The 25,219-nt window shown below is 43.9% G+C and overlaps 1 protein-coding gene across 2 annotated transcripts in view; it reads left to right on the forward strand.

The window, feature by feature from the left end:
* The window catches only part of LOC132572404 (laminin subunit beta-1-like), a 95,997-nt gene that overhangs the window by 22,472 nt on the left and 48,306 nt on the right, over window positions 1-25,219 (forward strand). For both annotated transcript variants that reach the window (XM_060239364.1, XM_060239363.1), the window contains exons 3-11: window positions 6,799-6,977; window positions 7,871-7,994; window positions 10,401-10,474; window positions 11,335-11,523; window positions 13,744-13,807; window positions 14,773-14,975; window positions 16,622-16,742; window positions 17,733-17,921; window positions 19,418-19,597. In XM_060239364.1, coding sequence (XP_060095347.1) covers window positions 6,799-6,977; window positions 7,871-7,994; window positions 10,401-10,474; window positions 11,335-11,523; window positions 13,744-13,807; window positions 14,773-14,975; window positions 16,622-16,742; window positions 17,733-17,921; window positions 19,418-19,597 — 1,323 coding nt within the window. The remainder of the gene's footprint in view (window positions 1-6,798; window positions 6,978-7,870; window positions 7,995-10,400; window positions 10,475-11,334; window positions 11,524-13,743; window positions 13,808-14,772; window positions 14,976-16,621; window positions 16,743-17,732; window positions 17,922-19,417; window positions 19,598-25,219) is intronic.

Below are 25,219 nucleotides of genomic sequence, written 5' to 3' on the forward strand. Positions count from 1 at the left end.
GTGACGCTGCTCCCTTCACTGGGGCATTCATATTGTTGATGTGAGAGAAAACAACTACTGACCAGAGCTCTTGTAGCTCCAAGGGAAGGAATGCTACCCTATCCAAGGGTTGTGTTTCATACACTGCAAAATTCTTATATAGAAGGCTCCACTTGCAGGTGTTAGAGCAGAACTTTGTTCAACTTTCACAAACTCTGTGATGTTCTTAGCTCCTGCAGGTGATACTGGGAAAGCTTAATCTCTTTCTAGACTTGTTGGATCGATCAGGAAGACAGAGCCCACTTGCAAGCCTCTTAATATATCCTGAAATCCCAATGTGGTTGGTGTTAGGATCCTGGCGCATGCAGGACCCCCTTCTAATCTGAAGACTGACAGACAGGGTCATAGGCAGGTCAGCAGCACCATGCTCTGCCAGTACTAACAAGCACCCTTTGTGTTCTGGTATTAAAAGCTTCAGCGTGTGACAGATCTTTCTGCTGACAGCAGGAAGCACAAGGTGTAATGAAAGGCGGGGGTGGGGGGGATATAGTTTCTCCAGTTTCAAGTGTTCCTTCATATGACTGAATCTGAAACAAAGAGGGGTACCTTCAGTATCTTAAAGTACCATTTTTGAGTCTTTGGCTGAGATCACACATACTAAATAATGCACTTTCAGTGCGTTTTCTAACTGGATTTTGCCAGTTCACTCAGTAAAATCCAGTTGGAAAGTGCAATGAAAGTGCATTATTTAGCATTTGTGAGCACAGTCTGTGATACTTTTAGACCATGCCACTGGTGTGCACAAGCTTACATATACACACAGGTGTTTCACAAGTGGATAGACAGCATGGCATCTCCCTTATTTCTGAGGTTACGGAACAAGTACAAACATCTTTGGAGTAACAGAGCAACTCTGAAATTGAGCTATGAACCAGGAAGTACTTGGGTCCAATGTCATCTCTTTCTTTACACCCCACTTTTCTCCCAAGTTGGAATCCCAAAGTGTCTAACCACTATGTGCCATGCATGACAAGTTGCACCTGGGAGATTGCCCTAGTTTATTGAGGCAATATCAATATGCTTTGAATGCTCTGAAGTGCTGTCTAAATGCAAACTATATTTATGTGAGAGTACTAGACAAGACAGACTCATTGGTGCAACCCCAAAAGTGCACAGGTAAGCATCCTGGAGAAGAACACAGCCCATTCTGAGGGTGATAAAGGTGGAGATTAATAATGATTGGTTCTCATTATGTGATTGAATGGTCCTCATGGAATCAATAATTTAGCCAAGGTTTTCATGTGTAGCTGGGGCTTCTCATAATATGAGGAAGACTCTTATGAAGAGTAATTGTGGATGAAATGGTCATTTTTTCCTATGAACAAGTGGAATGATAAAAATAAATGTTTGTGTTAGTTTAAACGATAGCCAGTCAGTCCTCCCCATACACTGTGGTTGTTGTGCCTCTTAGGGGCTTATCTGCACACTCCGTTTTCCTGAAGCATTCCTTACAGTGCCTGGAATACTCATTCAGTTTATCAAACTGAAAACCGATAAACAAAGTAAAAGTATTGAGTGAGTATCAAACTGGAAAAGCTGGTTAACTAGGTGCTCTTGGCTCTTTCTGGGGTTAGAATCATCTAACGTAGAGATGGGTCGACTCATTGTAAGAAGCGTATTCAATGTGCGGAGTTACAGGACCGTAGCCAGCGTGGGGGCAAAGCAGGCAGCGATCTCTACCGATTTTGGGGCAGCAAAATATACCCTTGATAGGGGCTCCCCTATCATTTTGCTGCCTCACACGTCTCCCCCTTTACTCCCTCTCATGGTATCAGTCGGCACTCTTGGCGCCTTTCTACCCCACCCTCCCCGCCGAGCACAGGGCTCAGAAACACGCGCCAAGAGCAAGGAAAAGTCATTGCCGGGTTCCCGGGGCAGGCGTCCCGGCTCTCGGCCTTGCTGGCCTCCCGGTTTCCCTCCCCCCATGCGGCACAGCGGGGGTCCTCTTCGAGCCCTCCTCCCCCACCACGGTAGGCCGGCTCCCTGCTCAGTCTGTCCACCCCAGAAGTCTGTCCACCTCGCGAGAAAGCGAGCGGCTTGTCCTCGCCGTGACCCGCCAGGACTACCTCCTCGCTTTGCACTTGCGCCCTTCTGCTTTTGCCTGCAGGAAAGAAGCACAGCCTGAGGCGACAGAGAGCGTGGACGGCCCATCCAGTCGCAGCATGGTGATAGTAGCAGAAGCGGGGCAGGGCGGCGAGGACTCCCTGTAACTCTGAGCTCCGCCGCTGCCTTCACTTGCACTCTTTCGCGCTCCCCTCCAAGCTCAACTTTTGCGGGGAAGGGGGGGGGCGGGGTGTTCCTTTCGCTGCTCCCTGGGAAGTAACTTCTTGGCGGCTCCTTTTGGAGCGCTCGCTCCTGGGGCTCGCTTGGTTCCAAGAGCGTCAGTTTAGTTTGATTAATTTAATTAGCGCGCACTCCTCCCCCCCCCGCCCCCCCAATCCTGCCTACGACTCTAGGGGTAAGCATTGTTTTGTGGTTTCTCTGCTTGCGATTCCCTCCCTACTGATTGAATTCCGACTGAAACAGGGTTGTCAGTCCTCGGCTGAGGGAAGGTTTGGAGGCCCTCCCCCCTCAGGGTTATTAGAAAGCCGGGGGAGTAGGGTGGTGGTGGAGGGAAATGTCTGCTGGACACTCCATTATACCCTATGGAGATTGATTCTCATAGTTTACAATGGAGAATTGATCTGGGTCTCTGGGGGAGTTGTTTTTTGTGTTAGAGGCACCAGATTTTCAGCAGAGCGTCCAGTACCTCTCCTCAAAACACCCTTCAATTTTCAAAAAGATTGGACTAGGAAGTCCAATTCTATGAGCCCAAAAGAAGGTGCCCCCATCCTTTGGTATTTCCAAATGGAGGGAAGACATTTAAAAGGCAGGTAGTCCCTTTACATGTGATGGCCAGAACTTCCTTTGGAGTTCTATTGTGCTTGTCACACCCTTGCTCTCAGCTCCACCCCCAAAGTCCTCAGATATTTCTTGAGTTAGACATAGTGACCCTAGGGTGAGAAGTTTGGGAACAAAGTTAATTCAGTCCACTCTGACCCTTTTCTCAATTTCCTTTTTGATTCTGAGGTCTAGCCTGGCTTGGGAGGCAGCAAGTACGGTTACCAGTCGTGTGTACTCAGAAATCTGACCCATTGTCACTCTGGTTGGGGGTTTGTTTGTTCTGCAATCTGCCTTGAGTCTCAGTAAAAAAGGCACACTATTAAAAAAGTAAAATAAAATCAATAGCATTTTATTCAGTGGCACTTACTCCCAGGAAAGTGTGCATAGAAGTGCAGTGCTAGCACAGTAAATGCCCTTGTACTAATTTGTTCCAAAATTAAATGTTCTGTTACACACACAGCAAAAAATCCCACTTCTCATATCAGTGTTATCTCTAACCTGAGCCATGCAGTGTGTATCAAAACATCCACGCAGTAGGACCAAGAACAGATAGGTAGTGGGTTTTTTTTTTTGTTCTTTGTTTTTTGCAAGCCAGGGGAAGCCCCAGGATTTCAGAAAAATATGAAATATTGGGGGGGGGGGGGGGGAATAAATGGAGAATTAGAAAAACCCAGAAATCGTAGAAGCAATGTTTGCTTCTGTAAGAAAAGTGTGTTACTGAGATCTCATAAGACTACAGTAAGACCTTAGTGACCATTTTGTGAGTGGCTAAGCAACCCACACTGAACACTGTGGAGGATTTCAAGCATCATTCAATGCTAGCAAGGAGTGGGGGTGCAGATAGGAAAGACTAGAGAGGAAAAAATAGGAGGAAAGCTAGGGGAGGGGCAGAAAAGGTAAGGGAAAGGTGAAGATGGGGGAGGAGAACAGAAGAAAATGTGTGAGGAAGTATAAGGTGCCAGCAAGAGAAGCAAAAAAAAAAGTAGGCCAGTAGCTGGGTGGGAGAGAAGGAAAAGGAGGGGCTGCAGGAACTGTTAGGGGAAGGCAAAGAGTAAAAACAAGAGGGTGTGAAGGAACAGGGAAATAAGATTCCCACCCCCATGAGTCATTGTGGGACCCTCACTTGTAATTATACATATGCCAATTGTAATATTCTTCTCTATGTGTAGAACAAATGACGCAGTCATTTTACAAAAGAATAAATGGCTACAACTCTGAGATACAATGGTAACACTCAGAAACTAGCAGGAGAATATTTCAGTCTCCTAAGACATTTTGTTTCTGATATAAGAATCACCAGTAAAAGAACTTCAGAGGGAGAATCACATGTGAAACTGCTGAGTTAGAATTTATTCTGACAGCTTGATAGTATCCAGATAAGAGCTTGAGGGATTTGGGGTTCTTCTCACACTACAGAAACTAAATTGAAAATGCTCAGTGTGCTTATTTTGCGTTGTGTTGGCCTTGTTTACTACCTTTCTGCCTCTATGCTTGTGTGTATAGTTATACCCGCCAATTGAGGATGCACGTCATCCATTTGACAAAGTGGAATTTAGTCTGCAAAAACTTATCCACCATAAATCTACTTTTAGTATGACCAGAGTTGTAGCTGTCTAACATATGCTGATTCATGAAACATCCATGAGAATCTTTAGCTGTGTCAGCAAAAGTTAATATCACATGAAGGATATGAGTGTCACAGAGAAACTTATTTTGACATTCCTGCCCTCCCCATTTGTAGCAACTGGAAAATTCAGGATGATTTTTAGAGGTTGCCTGCAGGTGTAGACCCCAGGACCCTAGCTGGCTGGATCCTGAATCAAGATCTACCTACAGGTGAAATATGTTTAAATCTGATAAATCAACAATAAAGAGAGTTTTTGGAACTCACTGGTGACAGTATTGGTCATACCTTTAAAAAAAATCACCCTCTGTAGCCAATAAAATGAATTAACTCATCCTTCATATACCCATCTAGCTCAGACTTCCTGTGTAAATAGTGGATCTGAATTGAATAAACATAACCTGGAATAAATACCTATTCAACAATAACTATGAAAAGCTATGGCGTAAAATGGATGAAGATATGATAAAATGGAATAAGCTTAACTTGTCATTGCTTGGAAGAATAGCTGCAATTAAGATGAATATTTTGCCGAGAATAATGTATTTGTTTCAAACTATTCCATTGTGAAAGACAGTAAACAATTTAACAAATGGCAAAGGAAGATTTCGGAATTTGTATGGTCTGGGGAGAAACCAAGGATTAAAATGAAAGTTTTAATAGATGCTAAAGAAAGAGGAGGATTCCAATTACCAGATTTAAGATTTTATCATGAAGCAGTTTGTTTAGTGTGGATAAAAGATTGGGTGACACTGTTGAATAAAAAACTTTTAGCATTGGAAGGTCATGGAAATAAATTCGGCTGGCACGCTTATATGTATTATGGGAAGAAAAAGATGGATAATTTTTTCTCTCACCATTATATAAGAAATAATTTGTTGAATACCTGGATGAAGTATAAGAAATATGATGATGAAAGAAAACCATTATGGATAGTGCCAGCAGAAGTGATAAAAATAACAGCTGAGACAGGTGAGGAAAAATGGCTGTCATACAATCAACTATTAAAAATACAAAGTGGCAAAATAGAATTGAAAACTGCTGTGGAGTTGAATAACAAATACGATTGGTTTCAAATGCAACAAATAAAGAGTTTGGTGGAGAACAATATTAAAACTGAAGGAATAAGACGAGAGCAAACAGAAATGGAAAAAGTTCTGCTTGGAGATAATGAAAAATTAATTTCAAAAACTTATAAGTTACTTTTAAAATGGTCTACAAAAGATGAAGTAGTGAAATCTCAAATGATTAAATGGGCAATAAATGTAAATAAAGAAATACAGATGGATACATGGGAATATTTATGGAAGAACTCTTTGAAACTTTCAACATGTCAGAGTATTAAAGAGAACTGTTTTAAAATGATGTATAGATGGTATATGACTCCTAAAAAATTGGCAAAGATGAATAACAAGATGCCAGACAGATGTTGAAAATGTAAAAAACATGAAGGTTCTTTCTACCATATGTGGTGGACTTGTGAAAGAGCGAAAAATTATTGGCAGATGGTCCAACAAGAAATTTCTAGGATCTTGGGATATGAATTCAAGAAAGCTGCAGAGACTTTTCTGTTGGGATTACAAATGGAAAAATTCCCAAAAGAAGATAGAACTATAATTTGGTACTTGCTGTCAGCTGCTAAGACACTATATGTGCAGTTATGGAAGCAAGAAAAAATACCAGAAAAATGGGATTGGATTGTAAAAGTTATGACATGGAGTGAGAGGGACAAATTAACAAGAACTTTAAGAGACTATGATTTAGAAGAGTTTAAAAGGGAGTGGAAAAAATTTAGAAGTTACGTAGAAGACGAGTGGAAAGTAAAAGGACATTGGACAATTTTTGATAATGATTAAACTTTAGAAGAAAGAAGAATATTAATTTTAGTTCTTAGGAATTAAGGGTACCTTTTAATGTTAGTATTTTGAGTAAATAACACTGGCGGAGGTCAAGTAACGGGGGGAGGGGTGATTAGAAAGAAGCATATGGGATAGATGAAAAGAAGTTATTAATGGAAATTATTACCATATGTTATCAATAAAATTGTTTAAAACAAAAAACATAACCCAGAATAAACTTAAAATTGAATAAACATAAACTCTGTTATCTCTAGTAAATGTGTGGATTACTGGTGGGCGGTCAGCGAGATTACAATATCGGTAATTTATGGGAGGGATCTTGTTTCACTATGTCCTGGTATCTCACAAATTCTTACAATGGCCTTGGGCCTCTTCCCTTCTTTTTCTGACCAGTTCAGGTAGCTGATGCTCAAGGGCCAGAAGAGCCTGACCTGCTATACCATGGCTGCTCAGAGGGTAGCTGCTATCCAGCCACAGGGAACCTGCTCATTGGGAGGTCCCACAGCCTGAGTGCTACATCCACTTGTGGCTTGGAGGAACCCCACGAATACTGCATCGTAAGCCATCTACAGGTAACGCTACCTGAGTGCTGGTGATTGGGAAGGACCGGGAAAGACTGACGATGGGGATTCAGCATAAGGAGAGCCTTCATTGATGTAGGCCCTCCTGCTGCTTCTATCTGGCCAGGTGTCTTTGAAATACAGGCTTCTAAAGGCAGAAGCCAATGGATAGGAGGAAGGCCTACCTGCAATTGAAACACTATTCAGAAGAATAGAGGTTGGACAAAGGTGTTCTAAGGCTGTAGTCCATACCTTTCCCCATCATGTGAGTCAGCCCCCTTTAATTCACTACTGAATAGCCATGCATAGCATTGTGTTGCAAATTCCCATACTAGTACAGAAGAGCAATTTTCATATTTCCCTTGCAGAGTGACTTTCTTCCTGTAATGCATTTGCATGTAGAAAAACACATGAGAAACTCAAGCCAATCACAGTCCTCAGTTCTTTTCAGATAAGAAAATACTCTTACCTTTCTTTTTATTTTTTACTATGGTTCAGAGTACTAGATCATCATTATCTTCTGAGTTTCACAGCAACTGAGCTGAGGGACACCTGGTAATTAGTTTTGCAGGGGGGAAGCAGTGTCTTTGCCAGATGTGAGTGTCCTTCTGACCATAGATGACCATAATGTCCATTGTCAAGGGACTTCTCTGAGCATCTGTGTGTGGAGTTGCCAGACTCTCATTGGTACCTGGAGATCTGTTATTACCGTTGATCTCCAGACAATCAAGTTCAGTTCTCTTGAAGAAAATGGCTATTTTGGAGGGTGGATTCCATAGCATTATACCCTGCTGAGGTCCCTCCACTCCTCTCCTCAAACACCACCCACCTCAGGCTCCACCTGCAAAATCGTCAAGTATGTGATGCTTTGGTTGATGTCTGGTACACTGTGTTTCTCACAACAGGACTCTGAGAAATGCTTCATTTGCGACTCACGCTCACCATCCCTTCGGGAGAGCCACCGGATTGAGAATGTCATCTACGTGAGTGGCCAGGATGGTGAGCAGACCTGGTGGCAGTCTGAGAATGGTAAGAGGCAAGAAGAGACTGAAAATATTTACTTGCTCTGGGGTCATTGCCTTTCTGAGAAGAAAATGCTCTTAAAATTAGCATTGTCAACTGGCCAAGACAAAAATTACTTGTCTTTTTAACGGATGGTTAGTGTAGATCAGGGGTGGCCAACGGTAGCTCTCCAGATGTTTTTTGCCTACAACTCCCACCAGCCCCAGCCATTGGCCATGCTGGCTGGGGCTGATGGGAGTTGTAAGCAAAAAAAATCTGGAGAGCTACTGTTGGCCACCCCTGGTGTAGATGACTGGGGAAGGCAATGGCAAACCACCCTGTAAAAAGTCTGCCGTGAAAACGTCATGATGCGACGTCACCCCAGAGTCAGAAATGACTGGTGCTTGCAAAGGGAACTACCTTTAATATGAAGAAATGGGCAGCTGAAGTTTTTCATGGCATACAACTAGGCCTCATGTGAATCCTTTGGTACTTTAAAGCAACAAGTGGAAAGTCTCAGTCATGTTATCCACCCTTCTCTTTTATGTTGATCAAGCTCCTTGGAACTGTGAGAGTCTACTTCCTTCTGCTTAGATAAATTCTACCACATACGGTCAGAATCTGTCTCTCCCAGGCAAAGCCTTCTCATAAAGTTGGAGCACAATTACAATAGCTCTACAGTCTCCCTCCACCCATTGTTTACAATGGAGCTGCTCCAGCTACCATTTAAAGGAGAACACTGATGCAAGGGTGGTGGTGGGGGAGCTGTCTATGTGATACTGAGGGGGTGGTTAGTGAGGCTGTGGCAAAATTTCTGGCTGACATCCTTAAATTTAATTCTGACCATGTTTGAATGTATCTGTAAGCTCGGTTTTATTTTGATTTTATCTCCAATGTTTAAATTTTTATATTCTGTGTATTTTTATCTGAATCTATTATGCCATTAAAGGTTTGGTATGGTATGGGTATGGGGAGCTGTCTATCTCTCCCTTTCCCTATTTTTACACTGAAAATATCCCCAAATGGGTTGGGTCCTGTTAGAGAAAACAAATCAATAAAACCAAATAGGAGGTAGTGATTTTCAGAGGAAAGACAGCACAGGAGAAAGGGGTGAATAGTCCCTCACTTCTTGCACTGGTATTCCTTCTAAGGAGAGCCAGCATATAGTGGTTAAGAGCAGTGGACTCTAATCTGGAGAATCGGGATTGATTCCCCTCTCCTCCTCCACATGCAGCTGCTGGGTGTGCCACTCACAGCTCTTTCAGGACCCTCTCAGCCTCACAACTGACATGTTGTGAGGAGAGGAAACCAGGTGATTGTAAGTTTCTCCCTAACGTAGAGAAAAGCAAGGTATAACCCTGCTCTTCTTTAAAATCTCTGTCTCATACACACACACACACACACACATTAACATACACAAGGTGGGTGCTCCTGAGGAACGTAGCTTCTCATTTCAGTGTGAACATCGATGTTCACACGGAAATGGGAAGCTTAATGCTGTGATTAGAGAATGTAGAATAGGGTTCCTAAATAACTGAGCCGTTAAACTGAAGAAGGAATTGAAACGTCGTCAAAATCTAGAGAGACATCTTTTTAAGAAAGCAGCTGCATTGAAGCTACGTTCCTCAGGAGCACCCACCTTGTGAATTTCAGTTGGACTATTTCCAAGTTTGTACTTATATCCACTCATTTGGGGCCAGGGTTTTTTGGCCCCCTTGGGGTTTCTGTTACTTTAAAAGGCCCTAGCACCGCCAGCCTCTATCATTATTGTATTGTTTATTATGTGTTGTACACAATCCTTGTAATATATTATTGCAAACTGAAAGACAGTGTATTACTTGGTGGCTTTGATCAGTCTACTAATTACGCCAAGTGCCCTTCAAGCAGCAGCATTTCCCAATCCAGAACTGGCAACCTGAACCCTCAGAGAGAGGGTTTTCCTCTAGCAGGAAGAACCCACAACTCTTCACTTAAAGCTAGACAGAGGGTATGCCTGGGTGATTGTTTTTCAGAGTCTTAAAGATTACATGATAGAGCTATTGCTGCCTGGGAGTAGGCACATTCATTTTATTTTCTGGTCCTCCTGTGGACTCTATTTAGATGGGTTTTTCCAGGTTTTTCAAAGCCTGAGGAAGCAGCATTCAGGGACCAAAGCAGAGCAGACAAAATGAATATATATACCTGCAGGCAACAATAGCTCTATCATACCACCTGCAGGCCCTGAATAACTGTTGTCTGCACATAGCTCAAGGCAAATAAGTGAATAATACAGGGGAAGACTGATGCCCTGCATCACTTACATCCCTGAGGAATTTATCTCTTCCAGAGTGTATGTAGATGAGACACTTTTTTTTTTTGTAATTTTCAGCCTCCCCTCTTGAAGGATACTCATGTGAGGAGATCTAACATCTGTCCCTTTCTCTCCCTGCCCAGGTGTGGAGCAGGTCAGCATCCGCCTGGACCTGGAAGCTGAGTTCCATTTCACTCACCTCATAATGAAGTTTAAGGTACTGGGGATCCTCTAAAGATGCTGAAATATTGCTGTGGCTGTGTTTTTACCTTGACATGGCTATCCCAGGCTAGCCCGAAATCATCAGATCTCGGAAACTAGGCAGGGTTGGGCTTCGCTAATATTTGAATGAGAGACCAACAAGGAATACCAGAATTATCATGATGTAGAGGCAGACAATGGCAAATGAACTCTGAATGCCTCTTGCCTTGAAAACCCTACAGGGTTGCCATAAGTCAGCAGCAACAACAAACTAGATGCTTTCATGGGGAACTGGCAAGAGCTTCATTACCAAAAGCACAGGCTAATGGGAACTGGGAAATTTGTAGATTTCTATCCAGTTCAGTAACACACCACTAAATTTCCACCTGCCCTGAGCTTCATATATCTTCAGCCTGGACAGTAGCACAGGACTCACTGAAGCAGGCCTGCAACAAGAAGTTTTATGGCATCTGAGTTATGTGACAGGATGAAGAGAAGCCGCACTGATTGAGCGGGTTCTGCATTGTAAGGATGTGGGGCTGGAACAGGAAAAGTGAGAGAAAGCAGCTTATGTGTGGAGGGTGTGTGCACTTACATGCAACCTTCCCAGTTTCCACATGGCCACTGATCAATTACAAAACCCAAACAACCAATATAAAAAAATTTTAAACTTTTTTTATTCACACCCCTTAATGTGGGCCTGAAAAGTGCTTGAATGGGCATTTGTGAATGTGGCCTTCCTTACGAGTGTCTTACTTTGAAAATGCTGGCATTTTTTTTCTTCTAAGGTTTTTTTTTTTTTTAGTAGGGAAGGGTGTTCTTTTTTAGCCACGGAAGGAAAATTGCAACTCAGCCCTCTTCTTCTTTCTCTTCCAGACATTCCGCCCGGCAGTCATGTTGATTGAACGTTCATCAGATTTCGGGCACACCTGGAAAGTTTATCGCTACTTTGCCTTCAATTGTTCCAAGCTGTTCCCTGGAATCCCGACCCAGGTCCCAACACATATCAACCAGGCAGTGTGTGATCAGCGATACTCTGAGATTGAGCCCTCTAGCCACGGTGAGGTCAGTACTTCCCTGCTGAAATGCAATTAATACGCAGGAGGGCTGAGGCTATCCTTTGAAACATGAAAGTTAAATGTTCGTCAATTCATGACTGATGTACAGCAGTGCCAACTTTGACTTGGGAAATTCCTGGAGATTTGGGGGTGGTGCCTGGGGAGGACAAGTTTGAGGAGGGAAGGGAGCTAATTGGGGATGGGATCCCATACAGCCTGCCCTCAGTTGCAGTTCCTGAAGGTTGGCCAACTGGTGAAGACAGGGCAGAAGGGTGCTCCTGCTTGGGGGTGAAGGAGCCAGAAGTAAGCAGAAGTAGCCCTTTGTTTATTATTGCAGACTCAGATCTCTTCCCCTTGTCTGACACAGTTTTGCAGCTCTGATGGAGGTCTATCATGCTTTTGTGGCTTTCAGTGTATTATCTATGGGTGCATTCACACTTCCATAAATGATGCATTTTGCAACTAGATTTTTGCTATTCTTATACAGTAAAACTCCTGTTGCAAAATGCATTATTTATGGTAGTGTGAATGCACCCTGTATCTCACCTCTTTTCAGACTGGAATGAATGGTGTTCTGCATACTAGCTGCTTCTGGGTGCTGGAATACAGCTCAGGGTTTAAGAGGCTTTAGCAAAGTTGAAACAAATCTGCAGTTGCTAATATTGACCCACATTCTCAGATTTTGAATTTGAGGGTTGTGGCACAGAGTGGAAGGGAGCTCAGAATGGATTTCAGGTTTTGCTGGAGATATGTGCTGGTATGAGAATTCAGGTTTTGACACTAGAGCCTGAATTTCAACAATAGAATGACTGAATTATGAATATTAGTTTCCACAGTTCTGAACAAAAATTTGCCAGTGTCAAATAATGTAGGGTCTCATTTGATTCTGGAGCTAAGGCTTCTGAAAAATCTCAGAAGTTTTCCTCCTGTCTTGGTGATCAGATGTGCACTGTGAAGTCTGTGTCTGGGCCTGATTCATATACAGCGTTCAAGCAGGAAGTGCTTAAGTCTTTCTCCTGCACCATTTGCCTGACCTGAGAAAGCCCTAGAGGTGCTGTTTGCTCTTTTTGGGGAAACCCATTATGTTGACGGGCCCATTTCATTTCCTTACACTGGATGCCTTAGCACCTATCCTGGCCCCTGCTTGCCTAGAAATTGAGTTATGACCACAGAACTAGCAGCATACATCTGATTGCCAAAAGCTGGGAATGGTGCATAGGAGACTGTCATATGTAGGCATTATGGGACCATTCTAAAGGCAAATTAACAGCCATGCAGGACAAGAGCTATCAACTTGTATCCAGCTGCCCAGAGTGTTCCTTGGTGTTCCTGCATCCCCTTCTGGCCTCTGGATTATTCCGATAGTAACTGGAGGACCCATATGTAGGCATGACTTTGGGACCCAGGGGGCTGGAATGGAGAGAGGCAAGAGGGCAAAATCGTTTCTCTCTCTTGTGCAAGCATAGTTCTGCTGAAGGAAGAGGGCAGTTTCATCCCTTTGATCATCCTCACTCCAGCCCACTGACCCATGAAGCAGTTTTTCTTCAAGCATCCCTCAAGCCCGAGTGGTCTTTCCAGGACCAGAAGAGGCTGAAGAAATAGAAAAGGATTAAGGAAAACCCTGTGTGGTCCTCTGTGTATGGATGTTTCACCAGAGGCCTCAGTGTCCAGGCTGTCAGGTCTACCACTGAGAGATAATGTGGAAGTCCTCATGTTTGTTGGGAGACCAATGTGAGGACTTTTCATCACATGTTGATGGGACTTCTGTGAGCCTGATGTGGTTCAGCCACCATTCTGTACTCTCTTCCATTTGCAAATAATCCTTGTAAACTGAAATAAACTGAAACTAATGTAGTGTGAAAAAGGCTGGGGCCTGGACCATGTAGTAGGGCTTGGACCATGTAGTAGGAAAATGCCTCAAGATTTTGGGAGTGGGTCTGTTACAATATCTCAGTCTAAGTCCTGTCTCACAAAATAAAATGTGATAACCCCATGTGTGCTGCATAAGCTCCTTCAAGGAATGACAGTAAAAATTGATTGCTAACAAATAAAAATTGAGTTCACAGAGAACTCAGTTTTTTATTTGCGTGTAGTCAAATTTCAGGGGAAAGTGCTAGGATTGAGATTGGGCCTAATAATCTGATGCCCTGCCATGGGAGTTTTGAACAAAGTTGCTGTACTGTATCAACTATTAAGGAAAAACATTCCCTCTTGCTTGAACCTACAGGTGATTTTCAAAGTTCTGGACCCAGCTGTAAAGGTAGAGGACCCTTACAGCCGAGAAATCCAAGGTATGACAGCAACAGGATGTCAAGGGAAGAGGAAGGGTGGGGACAATGGCCCCTTAATTCAGCATTGGAGGAAAATGGGCAGGGATTATGAGGAATTGTTCAGACACAGGACATTCAGGATATGATTAAACACTATAATGTTATGGCTTGGAGAAACAGGGGAAGGGGAAAGACATAAAAGACTCATGCAGAAAGCAAGCGAGCAAGACAGCAATGGCAAGAGAGCCCGTTTGGTGTAGTGGTTAAGTGTGCGGATTCTTATCTGGGAGAACCGGGTTTGATTCCCTGCTCCTCCACTTGCAGCTGCTGGAATGGCCTTGGGTCAGCCATAAGTCTCATAGAGCTGTCCTTGAAAGGGCAGCTGAGAGCTCTCTTAGCCCTACCCACCTCACAGGGTGTCTGTTGTGAGGGAGGAAGGTAAAGGAGATTGTGAGCCATTCTGAGACTCTGAGATTTGGAGTGGAGAGTGGGGCATAAATCCAGTATCTTCTTCAAGGTCTTTAGTTGCACCAGAGCAGCAGAGCTTATCAATTTATATTAAGGCTGTTTTAAAGATACCTTTTAAACAGTTTATCAACTGTTTAAATCTATCAATATAAATAATTTACATAATGCTCAAAACTCATTAGCAGTCTCTGCAGAGACTTTACAGTTGAATAAGCCAAAGGTGTCGCTAATTGTTGGAAGAGAAAGCCTGCCTTTAATATTTCCTTTGCCATTCTTTGCTGCAGTAACATCCTGTATGATAAAGCAACATGCCCTTAGCTCACCGATGGCTCAGTCAGCCGATTAATTAAGATTGCCGCCCTAATACCTATGAAATGGGATGCAAAGGAGAAGCCCAAGAATGGAATATCAGCAAGTTGGGTGGGATGCAGACTGCGAGGTTGCTGCCAGGATATCTTAGGCAGGGACCCCAGGAGGTCTGCAACCAACAATGCCCCTCTCCTTCCACTCCTGCCCAGATCTGTTACGAGTCACTAACCTGCGGGTGAACTTCACCAAGCTGCACACCCTGGGCGACAACCTACTGGACTTCCGACATCAGGTGCTGCAGAAGTACTACTATGCCGTATACGAGATGGTGTTGCGTGGGAGCTGCTTCTGCTATGGGCATGCGTCAGAGTGCGCCCCCCTGGCCGGGGTGTCAAGCAGAGATGAGGGCATGGTAAGGTGTTGGTGGGGTGGAGGAGGAGGAAAAATTGTCTAATACACAGAAGACAATGAATGAGGCTTGGTGCTAACATTTGCTTGGATGCAAAAAGTTGCTTGTATTGTTGGTCTGTTTAGTTCCGTATTGTCTATCCCAGTGTTGGGGTCAGGAAACTACTTTTCTCCAGGTCAGTTTGACCATGGATCCTGGAGGGTTTTTGCCATCTTCTGGGCATGGAGTAGGGGGTCACTGCATGTGTGTATGGGAGGGAGGTATAGCATTATGTAGGGGGTTGGACTAGAAGACTCTGGAGGTCCTTCCCAACTCTATGTTTCTACCCTGACTGCAGTTACTCGCCAGGATTTCATGCAAAGAAGGATTCCCTCCCCCGCCGCCTATTTGTAGGGACTAAATCTGGGATTTTCTTCATGCAAAGCATGTGCTCCACATCTGAGTCATTCTCTCAAATGGTTTAATAAATGTATGGGAGAGACTTTTTCATTTGAGGTCATGCAAGCCTGAGGCTAAGGGGAGTTTCTGGTTATGAAATGTGACCCCCCCATTATGGTATGTGTAAATAATCTAGCCTACTGCGCTAAAAACTCCCTTTCTGTCACTGGGAAGTGTAACTCCAATAACAAACAAAAATGTCCATTTTCAGATACTCCTCATAAAAAGGGTTTTTTTGAGCAGAAACACACAGGAATGCAGTTCCGGCTGGCTTGGCATCAGGGGATGTGGTCTAATGTGTAATGAGTTCCTGCTGGGCTTTTTCTACAAAAAAAGCCCTGTTCATATATATGCTTGATTCGAGTCCAGTAGCACCTTAGAGACCAACAAGTTTTTCGGGGCATAAGCTTTTGAGAGTCAAAGCTCCCTTCAATCATATGCAAGTCAGAATGGGGATCCCTGAGTCCTATCCTAGTCGGAAGGATTCAGAAATCTCCATTCCGACTTGCAACTGATGAAGGTAGCACCACTGAACTCAAATCTAACCATTTCACTGTAGACCAACATGTCTACTCTCTGAAACTATCCTTATTTTTCACATGATGAACTCAGATTCCTCCTGCCCTGATAGCATGTGCTGTTTTTCTATAGGAAAGATTAGCAGGGATCAAAAAGATTGCATTTCTTACGCAATAGTCGTGTCAGAAGAGGAAGGCATGTATAGAGTGAAGTAATCCCAAACATATCCAAAGGAAATTCTGCCGAAACCTTTTCTGATTGGCTTTTGCAGATACTGTTTTTCAGGTTTATTTATTTTACACAAATATCAGAGCTAGAGATGTAATAGGAGGAAGATTCTGCAGATGTTACAAGAATCTGTTGTAGGACTGCAGTCATGCCAATTACCAAGCTCCCTGACAATATGACTGTCACCACTATTTAGCTCTCTTGGGCTCATGGGACTTTTTAAAATCTCCATATGTAGCAGGAACTCCTTTGCATATTAGGCCATACCCACCCACACCCACACTGTTGTAGCCAATCTTCCAAGACCTTACAGGGCCTACTGTAAGCTCCAGTAGTGTGTGGCCTAATATACAAAGAGTTCCTGCTACACAAAAAGCCCTGAGAGTGACAGCCTTCTCTGATTCTGCTGGGCCCTGCCAGTAGACCGGCCCTTAATGCCCCCTCACCTATCTCCTCTGCCCCAGATCCATGGACGGTGTGTGTGCAAACATCACACCAAGGGCCTCAACTGTGAGCTCTGCAAGGACTTCTACCAGGAGTTGCCATGGAGACCAGCTGAGGCCGACAATCCTCACGCCTGCCGGGGTGAGAAACGTTAAGCTTTTATGTTTACATGGAGCTACCCTGAAGTGAAGTCATGGGAACCAATGGAAGCACATTTATCCCTGGGAGAAGTAGACCAGTATGACTAGAGATTATAACACCCATTGTTTCAAATTTGACTGTGAGAGTCGAAGAGATCAATAATCCTGATAATCCTGCAAAGGCTGTTGGGTAAGGTTGTGCTATTTATATGTTTACAGTGGAGGACATTCTCAAGAGATCGTGAGGAGGGGAGGGTCCTTCAGTTCTAGAGATGCCAGCTTCCAGGTGGGACCTGGAGATTCCCCTGGAAATAGTTTTATCTCCAGACTACAAAGATCAGTTCTTCTGGAGGACATGGATGCTTTGGAGGGTGGACTTTGTGGCACTGTACCTCATTGAGGGCCCTGTCCTCTCCAGGCTCCATCCCAAAACCTCCAGGCATTTCCCAACCTAGAGCTGGCAAACCTACCCCCTCATTTCCTGCTGGAGACACCTGGCAACCCTATTCAGCTCCACTCTGCTTTAGAGCTGTACTGCTTCCTGAACAAAGAGTCAGGCAAGCATTTTTTTCCTGTCTTCTCATTTCTATGTCCCCGGGGGGGCAGGTCAGATGGTTCTTCCCCCAACAAGTTATTTAACCAATACTGTAATAAGGGCTTCTGCCTTTGATCACTTAGGCAACATCATGGGAGAAGGATGGGTGAGTGAAAAGAGGAGAAGGGTGAAAGTTGTAACTTAGGGTTGCCAGTTTGCAGGTCACCACATCCCCTGGAATTACAGCTGGTCTCCAAGTTACAGAGATCAGTTCCCCTGGAGAAAATGGCTGCTTCGGGAAGCTGGGCTCTTTGGCATTATACCCCATTGAAGACCCTCTCCAGGCTCCTCCCCCAAAATTGTCAAGCATTTCCCATCCCAGCTCTGGCAGCCCTCTGAATTGATATAAGTTGGGAAGCATCTGGCCAATTAACAGTGTCCTCGGTTGTTTTGCAGAATGTAATTGCAACGAACACTCACACAAGTGTCACTTCGACATGGCTGTGTACCTGGCCACAGGCAACACCAGCGGCGGGGTCTGCGATGAGTGTCAACACAACACCATGGGCCGCCACTGCCAGCTCTGCAAGCCCTTCTACTATCGCAACCCTCTGGCTGACATCCGGGCCAGCACTGCCTGTATCCGTGAGTATCCCCTTCTCTTGTGCACTCTCCAGATCATTATTGTTTTTTAAAATTAACTCATCCGGTGACTGTATATCTGAAGTGATCAAATATATTTGCATCGGTAAACAATCTTGATCTGTATGTATTGGAGAATGTAGCTGCCTTATCATGCTGCTTGGTTTGTACAACTGGAAAGCTGACATCAAGTGTTCAAAAAAAACCCCTGTTACTTAGTCTGCAAAAGCCTTCTGGAGTCTGGACACCCCACCCTCCCCAATCTTTCTTCCTCACTGTCAGTTTTCCTTTTGAAAGTGGCTACAGGCTTGGCAGAGAAAGTGAGAGAAGCCCTTTTGCCTGGCAGTGAATTGCCTGCACCATTTTGAAAACAGAGCTTAGCTACAAAACACCCCCCTGGTGGCAAAAAGTGGAACAGCCAGGTGTAGGTTCCGTCTTCAACCTCCCCCCCCCGCCCCCTCCCCTCCCGGACCTCAGTAGGATAAAATGACATTAACAGTGCAATCGTAAGGAGAGTTACTCTGTTCTAAGCCCATTGAAATGAATAGGTTTAGACTGGAGTAACTCTTCTTAGGATTGCACTGTTAAGTCTACACTCCAAAGCGGCCATTTTCTCCTGGGGAACTGACGACTGTAGCCTGGAGATTGGTTGTAATTCCAGGAGATCTCTAGGCCCCACTTAGAGGCTGGCAACCCTAGGGAACCAGGTCAACATAGGTTTATTTTTGATCTATTTTAGAAGGGAAGCTCTAGGAAACCCACAAGCCAATGTTCAAAATGAGCACAACATCATGTGGTTGTTTGCATTTCATGTGCATATGGACCAATGAAATTTTCAGCAGATGGGGGGTCAAATGATTAGAATCACAGAATCATAGAGTTGGAAGGGACCTCCAGGGTCATCAAGTCCAACCCCCTGCACAATGCAGGAAACTCACAAATACCTCCCCCTAAATTCACAGGGTCTTCATTGCTGTCAGATGGCCATTTAGCTTTACTTTGATAACATTCAAATTAGTTTTGAAATTGTATCAAAAGAAATACCTTGTACTATTGTCTTGTGCATGTGTGAAAGAAATGGGAATACAAATCACTTTAATTTCATGCTAGTAGCCAGCAAGGAATAGATATCTATTCCCCCCAGTACCAGAGGTAGCATGCCTCTTTAAGTCAGTTGCTGGGGAGCACAGGCAGGATGATGCTGTTGCTGTATTTCTTGTTTGTAAGCTTCCTAGAGGCAGCTGGCTGTGCACTGTTTGCACAGAATGCTGGACTAAATGCTGGGTCTTTGGTCTGATCCAGCAGGGCTGTTCTTATGAATAATTTTAGGGCTTCCACTTGTATACGTACTGTTACGTGTACAGAAATCTTCCAGCCTGATGGATGCAACCCTTTGATTATCTAGAGTTCTGGTTCTGATTCAACCTCTCTTAGCTGCCCAGGATGCTGACTGGCTACTCGAATGTATACTTCTTCTCTGCTTCTGTTTTGTCCCACAGCCTGCGACTGTGACCCAGTGGGCTCCTTGGATGGTGGTGTGTGTGACAGTCACACCGATGCAATGCTGGGCATGATTGCTGGACAGTGCCGCTGCAAAGAGAATGTCAAGGGGATGCGCTGTGACAGCTGCAAAGAAGCCTTTTATGGACTGAGCCGCAATGACCCTCAGGGGTGCCAGCGTTAGTATCGGTGATTGCCTGAGGTGATGCTGTGGAGAAAAGTCTTCAGTTCTTTTCATTTCCCAAGGGCCACCAAGGCAGCTTACAGATTAAAAACATATATAATAAAACACATCTTAAAAACCATTATTACCAAACAAAAACTACATCATTGACACCACTAAAACCAAGATAAAATACACACATAATAGGGGCATAAGAACATAAGCAAAGGCATGTTGGATCAGGCCAATGGCCCATCCAGTCCAACACTCTGTTTCACACAGTGGCCAAAAAACCCCAAGTGCCATCAGGAGGTCGACCAGTGGGGCCAGGACACTAGAAGCCCTCCCACTGTGCCCCCCCAAGCACCAAGAATACAGAGCATCACTGCCCCAGACAGAGTTCCAATGATAAGTTGTGGCTAATAGCCACTGATGGACCTTTGCTCCATATGCTTATCCAATCCCCTCTTGAAACTGTCTATGATTATAGCCACAACCACCTCCTGTGGCAGTGAATTCCATGTGTTAATCACCCTTTGGGGCAGAAAGGAGGGATCACTGAGGGAGCACTATATGAAACACATAAGTCTTTACCCTCTGGCAGAAGACAGCAGCAGAAGGGGCAGGTGAGTCTGTCTGGAGAAAGATTTCCAGAGTTTTGGTATCATAATCACCCAGGTTTCTGCCACCCATCTAACCTCAGAAGGCAGGTGTACCCAAAGCAGGGCTTCAGAAGATCAACCAGAGAGATCAGGTAGTTTCATAAGGGAGTAAACAGTCTCTCAGGTATGCTACATCCAGTCCATATAGGCATTTAGAGGTCAGCACCAGCACCTTGAATTGCGTTCAGAAATTTAGTTGGGATTCAGTAATACCTTTTATTTTATTTTATAATTATTATTATTATTCAGTGAAGATGGGCCAAGACTGGAGTGGGATGATCTTTATGATCCAATCCAGTCATCTTCCTGCTGGTTAACTTGCAGCATTCTGCGCCAATTGAAGTTTCTGAACAAAAAGGACATTGCAGAACTAGAAAAAGTACAGAGGAGGAAAATCAAGATGATTCTGAGGTTGGAGCACCTTCTTTATGAGGAACGGCTGAAAAGTCTGGGGTTTTCAGTTTAGAAAAGAGATGACTAAGTGGGGTCATGATAGAGGTTTATAAAATTATGCACAGAGCAGAGAGAATTGGCAAGGAGAATTTTTTCTCCCACTCCCCAAATACGAGGCCATTCCATGAAGCTGGTGGGCAGTAGGTTCAGGACAGACAAAAGGTAATGCTTCTTTACACAGAGTGTGATTAAAATGTGGAATTCGCTAGACAGAGGATGTAGTGATGGCCACAGGAACAAATCGCATGAGAGCAACTCCAGTGCAGAATCATGGGGTAAAAATGGATTCAACATATATAAAGTGTGAGGGTGGGAGTGTGATTCAGTGTGCCTTACTGTGTTTAGTACAAATACGCCGTTTTTTCTTCCGTATAAAACTTTTTTTGGGGGGGGGGGGGTTGTAAGTCAGCAACAGTGTGTGGTACTGACTGCCTAATGCTTGTGACATCATTATTAAGGCTATTCCACTTCAACCCCAAAGTAAGTTTTGCAGCTATTTTTTTTTTTAAAAAAACATGCTTTACTCAAAAAGGCAAGATATGAATGTAGAAACAGATAAATGTACGTTACATTCTTTTAAAAAGAAAAGGTGAACATCCACTCTAAATTATGGTGAGAGGTAAGACTGGGCGTTCTGCCTAAGAGAATGGTTGTCTTCCTTTTAAACTGCAAAACTAGTAGGAAGACAAGCTTGCAGAAGGTGAAGAACCCACTGTGACCTCTATTAAATATTGTATCTGACCTTTCTTGAAGGAATGTCCACTGCAATACAACATAATACAGAACTTGACACCTAGGAAGCATCCTGAGGAAAGACAAGTTGAAACACCCTCCTGTTACTCAGAATAAACCAGCATAGGCTATGTGCTGGTTCCATGTCTGCCAGGGCCTGCACCAGCTGCAGCACCCCAGCATCTGGACTGCAGTATAGCAGCTCTTCAGAATTTAAGCTACCTGGCTACTTCCTATTAATTCCTGGTGTCAAGCTTTTAAAAGGCTGCTTTGGGTTATATAGGAGAGTCTGGATTTGCTAAGTCAGAAAGATTCTAAATAGGAACAGCTCTCCTGGTAGACAGAGTGAGGCACTTTGTCTCAGATGGTTGATTTAGGGGTATTACTTTGTTGTTGTTCAGTAGCACAGTTGAGTCTGACTCTTTGCAACCCCATGGACAAAATCATGCCAGGCCCTCCTGCCTTCCGCCATCCTCCGAAGCCTGCTCAAATTTGTGTTTATTACATAAGTAACATTGTCCAGCCATCTCATCTTTTGCCGTCCCCTTCTTTTGCCTTCTGTCTTTCCTAGCATCAGGATCTTCTCCAGTGTGTTCTCCCTTCTCATTTGGTGGCCAAAGCATTTGAGCTTCAGCTTCAGCATCTGACATTCCAGGGAACAGTCTGGGTTGATTTCCCTTAGGACTGACTGATTTGATCTTCTTGCAGTCCAAGGGACTCTCAAGATTCTTCTCCAGCACCACATCTCAAAAGCATCTATTCTTCTGCGCTCAGCCTTCCTTATGGTCCAGCTCTCACAGCCATACATTACTACTGGGAATACCATTGCTTTGACTATACGGACTTTTGTTGGCAGGGTGATGTCTATACTTTTTATTATACTGCCCGGGTTCGCCATAGCTGTCCTCCCAAGGAGCAAACGTCTTTTAATTTCATGGCTGCAGTCACCATCTGCAGTGATCTTGGACCCCAGAAATGTGAAGTCTGTCACTACTTCCATGTCTTCCCCTTCTATTTGCCAAGGTGTGATGGGGCCAGATGCCATGATCTTAATTTTTTTGATGTTGAGTTTCAAGCCTGCTTTTGTGCTCTCCTCTTTCACCCTCAACAAGAGGTTCTTTAGGTTCTCTTCACTTTCTGCCATTAGAGTGGTGTCATCCGCATATCTGAGGTTATTGATGTTTTTCCCGGGAATCTTAATTCCGGCTTGTGCTTCATCCAGGCCAGCATTCCACATGATGAACTCTGCATATAAATTAAATAAGCAGGGTGACAATATACATCCTTGTTGAACTCCTTTTCCTATTCTAAACCAATCAGTTGTTCCATATCCCGTTCTGACAGTTGCTTCTTGACCCTTATACAGGTTTCTCAGGAGACATGTGAGGTGGTCTGGTACTCCCATCTCTTTAAGGACTTGCCACAGTTTGTTGTGATCCACATAATCAAAGGCTTTAGCATGGTCAATGAAACAGAAATAGATGTTTTTTCTGATACTCCCATGCTTTCTCCATAATCCAGTGAATGGTGGCAATTTGATCTCTAGTTCCTCTACCTCTCTGAAACCCAGCTTGTACTTCTGGTAGTTCCTGATCTACATACTGCTGAAACCTAGCTTGTAGGATCTTTTACATGACCTTGCTGGCTTGTGAAATAAGTGCAATGGTGCAATAGTTTGAACATTCTTTGGCATTACCATTCTTTGGGATTGGAATATAAACTGATCTTTTCCAATCCTGTGGCCACTGTTGTGTTTTCCAGATTTGTTGACATAATGTGTGCATCACTTTAACAGCATCATCTTTTAGGACTTTGAATAGCTCAACTGGGATACCATCATCTCCGCTCGCTTTGTTGTTAGTAATGCTTTCTAAAGCCCGTTTGACTTCACACTCCAGGATGTCTGGCTCAAGGTCATCGATTTCACTGTCATGGTTGTCTGGGACATTGAGATCCTTCTTGTATAATTGTTCTGTGTATTCTTGCCACCTCTTCCTGATCTCTTCTGCTTCTTTTAGATCCCTACCATTTTTGTCCTTTATCATGGCCATCTTTGCATGAAACGTTCCCTTGATTTCTCCAATTTTCTTGAAGAGATTTCTTGTCCTTCCCATTCTATTATTTTCCTCTATTGCTTTGCATTGTTCCTTCAGGAAGGTCTCCTTATCTCTCCTTGCTGTTCTCTGAAAATCTGCATTCAGTTGGGTGAATTTTTCCTTTTCACCTTTGCCTTTCGCTTTTCTTCTTTCCTCAGCTATTTGTAAAGCCTCATCAGACAGCCACTTTGCTTTCTTGCATTTCTTTTTCTTTGGGATGGTGCTGATTGCTGCCTTCTGCACAATGTCATGAACCTCCATCCATAGTTCTTCAGGCACTCTGTCTATCAACTCTAGTTCCTTAAACCTATTCTTCACTTCCACTGTATATTCACAAGGGATGTGATCAAGGCCAAACCTGAATGGCCTAATGGCTTCCCCAGTTTTCTTCAGTTTAAGCCTTAATTTTACGAAGAGTAGCTCATGATCTGAGCCGCAGTCAGCTCCAGGTCTTGTTTTTGCTGACTGTACGGAGCTTCTCCATCTTTGGCTGCAGAGTATATAATCAATCTGATTTTTGTGTTGCCCATCAGGTGATGTCCATGTGCAGAGTCGCCTTTTAGGTTGTTGGAAGAGGGTGTTCACTGTGACCAGCTTGTTCTCTTGACAAAACTCTATTAGCCTTTGCCCGGCTTCATTTTATTCTGCAAGGTCAAACTTGTCAGTTGTTCTGGTTACCTTTTGACTTCCCACTTTGGCATTCCAGTCCCCTATGGTGAGGAGGACATATTTTTTTGGTGTTAATTCTAGAAGGTGTTGTAGATCTTCATAGAACTGGTACACTTCAGCCTCTTCTGCATCAGTGGTTGGGGCGTAGACTTGGTGATATTGAATGGTTTGCCTTGGATACGGACCGAGATCATTCTGTCATTTTTGAGATTGTATCCCATTACTGCCTTCCTTACTCTCTTGTTAACGATAAGGCCACACCATTTCTTCTACGGGACTCTTGGTCACAATAATAGATGTAGTAATCCTCTGAGTTAAATTCACCCATTCCTGTCCATTTTAGTTCACTGATTCCCAAGATGCCGATGTTCAGTCTTGCCATCTCTAGTTTGACAACATCTAGTTTACCTTGATTCATAGATCTTACATTTAACGTTCCAATGCAGTATTGTTCTTTGGAGCATCGGACTGTTCTTTCACCATCAGACACATCCACAGCTGACCGTCTTTTCAGCTTTGGCCCAGCTGCTTCACTCTTTCTGTGGTTACTGGAACGCTCTTCCCCAGTAGCATATTGGGCACTTTCTGACCTGAGGGGCTCATCTTCCAGCGCCACATCTTTTAGCCTTTTGTTTCTGTTCATGGGGTTTTCTTGGCAAGGATACTGGAGTGGTTTGCCATTTCCTTCTCCAGTGGATCACATTTAGTCTGGGTTCTCAGCTGCGACCTGTCCATCTTGGGTGGCCCTGCATGGCATAGCCCACAGCCTCATTGAACTGCACAAGCCCTCTCGCCACAACAAGGCAGCAATCCATGAGAGAAAGGGGTATTACTACAGTGCAGCAAATTGCCAGTTATTTAGTTGGTTATATTCTCACTACCATTTTGTGCTTCAGGTAGTCTGACTTCCTAGTGTGGCTTCCTAGTGTGGATGATGGTGGCAATTTCTTTATGCTGTATTATTCCCCCCCCCCCCACAAATACACACACACACCGTTTCTGTTCTTCTGTTGTCTAATCTGTGTT

Source organism: Heteronotia binoei, chromosome 5, assembly GCF_032191835.1.
Source record: "Heteronotia binoei isolate CCM8104 ecotype False Entrance Well chromosome 5, APGP_CSIRO_Hbin_v1, whole genome shotgun sequence".
Taxonomy (NCBI): Eukaryota; Metazoa; Chordata; class Lepidosauria; order Squamata; family Gekkonidae; genus Heteronotia; species Heteronotia binoei.